The sequence below is a fragment of the Austrofundulus limnaeus genome, unplaced genomic scaffold (assembly GCF_001266775.1).
Source record: "Austrofundulus limnaeus strain Quisiro unplaced genomic scaffold, Austrofundulus_limnaeus-1.0 Scaffold683, whole genome shotgun sequence".
Lineage (NCBI taxonomy): Eukaryota > Metazoa > Chordata > Actinopteri > Cyprinodontiformes > Rivulidae > Austrofundulus > Austrofundulus limnaeus.
Genome location: NW_013953085.1, coordinates 153,366 through 162,097, shown reverse-complemented (window position 1 = coordinate 162,097; position 8,732 = coordinate 153,366). Strand labels below are relative to the sequence as shown.

The 8,732-nt window shown below is 37.4% G+C and overlaps 1 protein-coding gene across 2 annotated transcripts in view; it reads right to left on the bottom strand.

Moving 5' to 3' along the window:
- Window positions 1-4,989: 4,989 nt before the first annotated feature.
- The window catches only part of LOC106531859 (CMP-N-acetylneuraminate-beta-galactosamide-alpha-2,3-sialyltransferase 1), a 98,346-nt gene continuing 94,603 nt past the window's right edge, over window positions 4,990-8,732 (bottom strand). For both annotated transcript variants that reach the window (XM_014027795.1, XM_014027796.1), the window contains exons 6-7: window positions 5,582-5,701; window positions 4,990-5,444 (exon numbers count right to left, since the gene is read on the bottom strand). In XM_014027795.1, coding sequence (XP_013883249.1) covers window positions 5,271-5,444; window positions 5,582-5,701 — 294 coding nt within the window. In that variant the 3' untranslated portion in view covers window positions 4,990-5,270. The remainder of the gene's footprint in view (window positions 5,445-5,581; window positions 5,702-8,732) is intronic.

Genomic DNA, 8,732 nt, shown 5'->3' with positions numbered 1-8,732 from the left:
ATCTTTTTAAATAGCTACTTTTACTTTTAATTCATTACATTTTAAAGCTAAAAATGATACTTTTCCTTCTTTACATTGAAATGTAACACCTAGTCACTCGTTACAAAATTAATATGTTTGAACTCATCATGAAAGATGTTTCTGCACTCTAAAACAATGAAGTGTTGAATTTACTCAACAAAGTCAGATCAACTGGCTCCACTAAACCTAGTTAAGTAAACTGAGCAAATAATATACATTTATTGCTCATTTTACTCAACCTGGTTTAGTGGAACCAGTTTGGTTCAGTAAATTCAACAGTTTATTTCTTAGAGAGTGTGTAAATATACTTTTACTTTCCCAATTTTTGTGAGCAGATTTACGACTTTTACTTGAGTAGTTTTCTCATCAGTGAAAGTTTTTTTTTATCAGTCATTTTCTGTTCATGTAATTTTACTTTTACTTAGTTATTTTTTCAAGGACTTTATAGACCTCTGCTGGATCTAACATTCAGTTAATCAGACACAAAATGTCTTTCAATTCCTTCTCTTTGACATACAAGTTATGTCAAATAAGACCCATATGAAAACTTTTCTTCATAAACATGTAACATTTGTTTAACACAAGAGGATATTTCTAAATATTTCCCAACCCCAGAAATTCTATTTTTATTCCTCCCAGTTAAAATAGTTCTCCTTAGGATAAGACCTCATAATTCTCTCTTTCCACTCCTGCAAATCCTCCTTTAAGCCTATTTCCACCTTAAGGAACACTGGAGGGCAGTAAAGTGAGGAGTTTTATGGGGAAATCTGACAGTCTTTCTTCTCAAGGTTTGACTAAAATAGATTAAACTCCATCTGTTCTCTACATGAGATGATCTTATTTTAAAAACTCTTGGCATGCAAAAGGTCAACAATATGCATTGCTTTAACAATCTTTAATTTAAAAGAATTATTATTCTATATTTGATATCAATAATCTTGAGTATGTTGTGGTCCATTAATAATCAAACTGAAAATCTATTTCAAGTTCAGGCTTTAAGGTATCAAAATAAAAAAATCAAGCATAACTAAATACTTTTGCATTGCACTTTATTTATGTTCCCATAAAGGAAATAAAAATAATAGGAAAAGTGGTTTAGAAGTTTTATTGATCTGAAATATTTTTACAAAATAAGAAAACACAGACTGCAAAGACCTTTTTAAAAGCTAATCATAATTTTTTCAGAGTCACATAAAATCTTAGCCGTCGCTTCTTCACAGTTTCAAAATCCAAATATCTTTTTATAGTCAAAAAGATAAGATAATAATCCAAACAGCTGTGTGCTGGTCAGGTCTTTCACATCAATACAGCATGTCATCAAACATGTTCGGTCATAAAAAAGGACTTGTTATAGTTTTTGTTCAGAGTATTTTATTGTTAAATGATCAGACCTGTGCTCCATTTACACACTGTGAGAACTAAACGATACAACACAGATGTATATTTACAGAGCCGTTATAATAAAACCAAAAAAATAATAAAAATTATCCAGTCATATGAAATTATGACTCAGTTAACATAACAATGAAAGAGTGCAGATTTTCTTTTGTTTTCTTTGAGCAAATATATTCAAGCCTGGTCAACACAATGATAAGATACACTTTAGATGGCTGTACTGCATTTCTTATTTAAATAATTATCCTAACACAACATACAGCCTGCTAACGTGAACATTAGCAAGTCCTTCAGCGACTATAACAATTATAATACGGTTTCATTTAATGCAGCAATAAATCCTAGAAGCTCCCAATCGAAGGCACATAACATCTATTTTTCATTCAAACTCTTAAAGTGTACATTAAAAATGCACACTGGGTCATTTTATTTAACTGATAAAGGCACCGCTGTAAAAAGACATACGTCAATATCCATTTTACCGCCTGTATTGATGTCATTTGTTAATTACAAATCCTGTCTACTGTGGTGAGCACAACATTTGATCTAATCCATAACTTACCAAACGATCAAAACCAAATTTATCTTCTACATTATTCAAATAAAATGAATGATGGTGAATCTTTAGTGCACTGGAGCAAAAAGGTTATGTGTTCATGTGCATTGAGATAAATGGATCCCATCCAGTGACATTGGATTAAAAAAATGAATGCATGGTCACAAGACAATAACACATGACCATAAAATAATAACTTGTGGCCAGAAGATAATTTTGAGCAGATGCATCTTTTTGTGAGCGATACAAACATTGTTGAAGTCAGATTATATATGAATATGCAGTTTTTCTGAACTCTTCAGAGGTACCCCACACTTATTATATTATTATTATTATTATGATGTGTGTGTTTGATCCAAAGAGTGGTTCAATCTAAACTATTCTTTTTTTCATAGTTTTTGTGAGAATACTTTGAACGCCGTAGGTTAATGTTGGGAAACTTTTCTTTTTTTTTTACCGTGTTCTTGAACGTGATATATTTCCGACTCCTTCCACAGAGCAAAAACACAGGTGATAGAGGAGCCATAAAAAATAAAAATAAAATAAAAACTCCAATATTCACTTGTGTATTATAGCTGCAATTTATAATGTTAAGAATTACTTCATGTCTAACTGCAAGTGACTGAAGTATGTCATTCATTCCAATAATAAAATGAAATTATCATATTTATTCATGTATAATATGATCATCATTTTTTTTAGCTTAAAATGCTTTAAAAATCTAATCATCAATAACCTGTGTATAATACCCCCCCCCCCCCACACACACACACACACACACACACATACACTTTATGGGTGATTTTTAGGGTAAAATTTCTAGTATTATACATGAATAAGTATAGTAAATTGATTCAGACTGGTCCATGTATACAACCAACAGTCTCTGCATGGAAATGACTGCAATAATAATCTCATGGCCGTGCATTTTTTTAATCCAATGGCACAAGATGGGCTCTGTAGAGATGTGGAAATATACTGAAATAGTGTCCTGATGCATCTCAGTAATCCAGGTAAAAAATCAAAAAAGAAAAAAATTGTATAGGTCTTCTGGACGGGTTCTTCTCTAATGAAACGTTTCGTCTCTCCTCCAAGAGACTTCTTCAGTCTGAGAGTTTCAGGCAAAATTCAGGCTTTTAAGCACTGCCTCCATGTGACTGATACTCACATCACATGGCTATCGTTGACACCTAATTAACACCTATTGTTAACAGGGGGTGGAGTGATACTGGCAATAGCTGCACTGTAGGAGGGGGACAACTGAAAACGGAGGCCTCCACCTCTGTTTAATGATGGACGGTCTTTCTTCACAAAAATGGCTTCTTTTACTCCTCTCTCAAACCAACGTTCCTCTCTATCAAGAATGAGAACATCCTCATCTCTGAAAGAGTGACCGCTGGCCTGTAAATGAGTGAAAACTGCAGAGTTCTGGCCATTAGATGTAGCTCGTCTGTGTTGGGACATTCTTTTGAACAGTGGCTGCTTTGTTTCCCCGATGTATAACTGGTCGCAGTCCTCCTGGCACTTAACAGCATATACAATATTGCTCTGTTTGTGCCGGGGAACCGGATCTTTGGGGTGAACCAGCCTTTTTCCGTAATGTGTTTTGGGGTTTGAAAGCTACCGGGACATCATGTTTAGAAAATAAACATCTCAGTTTCTCCGAAACACCCGCAACATACGGAATAACCACTGGTTTGGGTCTGGGTTTGGGGTCTTCATTTTCACCTGAAGGTTGCATGGAATCCTGTCTGTGTTTCCTGTCTGCTTTCAAGAAAGCCCAGTCAGGATAACCACACTGCTCCAGGGCCTGTCGTGTGTGTGATTTCTCTTTCTGCCTGGCTCCTGGGTTTGTAGGGACACTGTCTGCTCTGTGGTACAGAGTCCTGATCACTCCTAACTTGTGTTCCAGTGGGTGGTGGGAGTCAAAATGCAAATATTGGTCTGTGTGGGTGGGCTTAAGATACACGCCAGTTTCCAACCGTCCTCCATCTGAAACCGAGACATCGCAATCCAGGAACGCCAACCTGCCATTTTTTACATCCTCTCGTGTGAACTTAATATATTCATCCACGGAGTTGATGTGATCAGTGAAATGTTGGACTTCCTGGGCTTTAATTTTAACCCAGGTGTCGTCAACATATCTGAACCAATGGCTCGGTGGCACCCCTGAAAAGGACATCAAGGCTCTCTTGTCCACTTCCTCCATGTACAGGTTTGCAACAATAGGAGAAACTGGGGATCCCATGGCACACCCATGTTTCTGCCTATAATATTGCCCYCCGTACGTGAAGTAGGTTGACTCCAGGCACAGTTTGACTGAAATAGTTGCTGATGGTGAGATTTGTGGCAGCCATCTTGCTAGGTGTTATACTGACTACATTAAACTGTTTTACATGTGAAAGCCACACACTCTCCCACTCATTCACTGTTTAAACTGAATTTAAAAAAGCTTCTGAACAGTGGCAGAAGTATCTGTTCATCACACCACACCGTGTCTATTGTCGAGGCATAAGATGTTTCATGCAGAATAAATGACATTAACAACGACCCTTCGCTTCTGGTTTTAAACAGGGAGCTCTGAGCTCAGATACAATGGAAGTCAATGAGAGTTTGGACGTGCGCGCTCTGCACCGGAGGGAGGATTTTAAAGAAAATCACAAATTCTCTACAGTAAAATCTGTTCAGCAGGGTAAAGTTTTTAGGTTGACTTTCAATTTCCCTTTCGTCTTGTTAAATCTTTTCTTTTACTGCAGCCATTTTAAAAAAAGTGAAACAACTAATTTCTCAGTGTGGACACATTTGCAGAGCTGTGAATAAGTTCATTTTTATAATACTTGAAATAACTTTTTTTTGTTCCAAGGTTCCAACAAAGTTCTTACAACATAAAAATATCTAATTTTGCAGCAAATCCCACACTCCACATGAAAAACACAATATGGCACTTTGTTTTTAAGCTGCTGGCTTATTCACACAGGTACAATGTCATATAGGAGAAAATGAACAAAATAAAAAACTTTAAACATATAAAGCTTGTATTAGTATTAAAACTTTTATATAGCATGCTTGCTGACAGACATTTTTGGATTATAGATTGTGAAATGAAGCAGTGGTGCTTTTGCCTCGTCACCGAAGTGTCCTACTAAGGCCAAAGCTTTAACGGGAAACAGCAGCTTCTGCAAATAACAGGAAACTGGTCTAAATAAAATAGCTAAAGCAGTTTGTGGACATCATAAAAGGAGGAAAGCTGTCAAAGGTTGATGCTGATGTTTATGTGGTGGTTGGTCCACGTTTGGTATCATCTCCCCTTAAACATTTGGATTTTGTGCTTGTCTGCTAGCAGCAAGGTGACGTTGTATTCATAATCTCCGTCGTGGACGCCGGTGTGTCGGAAAGCTCCGGCCAAATGGTTTTCCTCCCAGTAGTGATGCCAGTTTCCATACTGGTCTGCGCCAAATCCAAACACATTGACCTGAACAAGATGAGATTATCATCCAACACGTTACCACCATTACAGCAGAACATAACTTCACTTGGATAAAATATTGAACAGTTTTTGTGTTTCAGGTTCAGTGATTGGTTGTTTCTTACTGGAGCAGCTTGACTTACCTCATCACATATGTGGATGGCAAACAGCAAGCTGAGGAAGCCGGTTGAAGGGTATCGTCCATGACTTTCAAGCCAAGACTCATAGACATACTTCAAAAATGTTGGATTGTAAATCAACACCTTCCACAAAAAAGGCAAAATTTTAATTGTTTGTCATTTAATTCAATAGTATGATGGAAAAGGGGAAATAAAAAAAATATTTTTCCTTTAAAATGCTTTTACGTTAACAGGACAGTAAAGGTTACAAGGTTTTAAACTAACCATAAGGTTACAAAAGCATGGTACCATGACTTTATTAAACACAACAAAGCTAAAATATCAAAGCTGTGTGTGGAAAATCCACCTTTGCATCTTTCTTAAAGAGCCTCTGACATCAAATATTTTTGGAAAGATGACATTGATAACATATTGCAAAAAGACAATCACGCTACTGAGATGAACAGTTGTTGAGATATATCTGCATGTGAAGTAACAGGAAGTGATGTCAGAGGGGAATGTTTGAATGTTAACAGAGCTTTGCTACAATAACTAACGACAGACTGTAGAGAAGAATCTGATGTTTTTGTTTGGATTATTTTGAATCACTATCAGAGAGATGAGAAAGAGTCGCAGTTCAAATAATATTGTTTCAATAAACAAAGACTAGAGCAGGGCTATTCAACTGGCGGCCCGCGGGCCGGAGTGACCGAAGTTTGGCCCACCAATTGGTTTATTCATCTCTTAAACCTAAACCCCCGGTTTTCTACTTTAATTGCTCTAAGTTCTTTTAGATAAACATAGACATGTTTGGTATCTACAAAACCACCAGAACCATGGCTAGAAGCTGGTAAAACCATTTCTATAAACACTCAAAACTGTTAAAACTACAAGCAGTTGAAGATAAAATGATGAAAGTGAAAATAAAATTGGTTTAAAAATTTGGCAAGGCAGAGATGTCAAAAATAATATTTGTGTCTAATAGGAGGCATAATGTGTTTTTTTGTTTTTGATAATGTGTAATTATCACTACTTTTATAGGGTTCTGTATGTTGTAATCATGATTAAATGCAGCAAACTAAACTAATTCAAAGGTAACATATCTTTGTAATACTTGGTTTATTTATATAATAACTTTAATTGCTGGATGTTATGTTCGGCCCCTCAGCTGTTGACCGGCAGCAACTGTGGCCCCCCGGAGCAGTTTAGCTGAATAGCCCTGGACTAGAGAGTTCTTTTACTTTAAAGGGATCCACGATTAGTTGTAACATTAAACTTTATTTGATAAATATTTATTTTAACTGTAAAATAAAGGCTGGAAAAATACTGTAGGCTGTTTAGTTTTGTAAATTTTTTTAAATATATTTTAACACAGACGGAGCCATTTTATTTACACGCAAAGCATTCTGGGTAAATGATGACATCAACTAGGTCATCGGTGCAACGCTGCTAGCGAGCTATATCCACCCTGAAGTTTAATCTTGGACAATATCTGACGATCGACTCTTTTAAATGAAACCAGAGAGCGTTGACAGAGAGGAGAAGGTAGAAATGACTCAGCCTGGAACTGAAAATATGGATGGAGGACAACAGAGCTGCTTCATGGAAGAAGAACCTCAGCTTAGCCTGTTAGCCTTCGCGCTAGCCCTCACGCTATATTGCCTTATATGTATTAGCTCGGCGCTAGCGCGACAAACAAGCTCAACTGAGGTCCTCCATCCATATTTTCAGTTGTAGGTTTTTGTGTTCCCCTCTCTGTCATGTGGATGGAGGACCTCAGTGACGAGAGGAGAATGTGTAGCGCTGAGCTAATACATATATATGGTGATAGCATCTGGGCTAACGCTAATGTAACCGGGTGGTTTGGTTGCAGGGAATATCTTGGTGGTCGCTGTGATTTCCCACTGGAGTGGGGTTCGTGAATGCACCTTTTGTCCGTCCTTCCTCTTTCTAGTGACGGTGCTGCCTGGCTAATTAGTATTTAGGCTCCTGGTGCACACGCCGGGTTTTTCATGCACAAAGGGCGTTGGCTGGTGATCGGACGCTTTATGCGTAGCTACAGGCATGTCGGCAACTTTGCTGGGTGAGCGCTGGCACCGTGATCCTCAGGTTTTGCAACCGGTCAGGCTTCGTGAGGATGTTTTTTTGAGGTAAATGTGTTTTGATTATTATGTGCGGCTGTTTGTGGGTTCAGTATAGCTAACTTTTTGGCGTCCTTTAGATGTCTGATTACGGCCGTGGTTTCTCTGCACGTTGTTGCTGTTTTGTTTTTATAAGGGGTAAATGTTTGCTAGACACTCGCTAAATATTTACTTGTTTTCAGGATATGTGCCTTTGTGTAGCGGGTGGTATTGGAGCTGTTAATCCACATGTTTGCTGTGACTAATGTACATGTCTGTTTTTCTTTACATTTTATTTTTGTATCTTTGTTGGTTTGCATTGTTGACTGGCGTCTTTACTAATAGTTATTTTGTCTACAGAAGATTGCTCCTGTTGCAATATTGTGCTCTCACCCTTTGTATGCATTTTATTCGAAACTTTCATTGTACCTCACTACTCTCATGTAGTTGCTTAATGATTTTCTCGATTCAGGTGAGTGCCTCGTGGTGCTAAGATTTAGAATAAGCACTTTAGAACTGTTGCAGTTCCATTCCTCCAGAACTATCCATCCATTGTAATATCTTGTGAACTGGTTAATTTTAATACTGAGAAAAATGAATAAAATATATTTTGTAAACTATTTCTGCTTTTGTCATTCTGGAGCCAGACCTACCCGAGTACTTGTAATAGGGAATCCCTAGATTATTTAACAATGGTTTAGTAATCTACCAGTTGACCTTTGAGTCACGTCCTCCAAGTCACAATCCAGGTGCTTCCCACCTTGTTACACTAAAGCTAACAGGCTAAGCTGAGGTTCTTCTTCCATGAAGCAGCTCTGTTGTCCTCCATCCATGTTTTCAGTTACAGGCTGAGTCATTTCTACCTTCTCCTCTCTGTCAACGCTCTCTGGTTTCATTTAAAAGAGTCGATCATCAGATTTTGTCCAAGATTAACCTTCAGGGTGGATATAGTCGCTAGCAGCCTCATGTCGATGACCTAGTTGATGTCATCAGTTACCCAGAATGCTTTGCATGTAAATAAAATGGCCCCATCCATGTTAAAATATATATTTTAA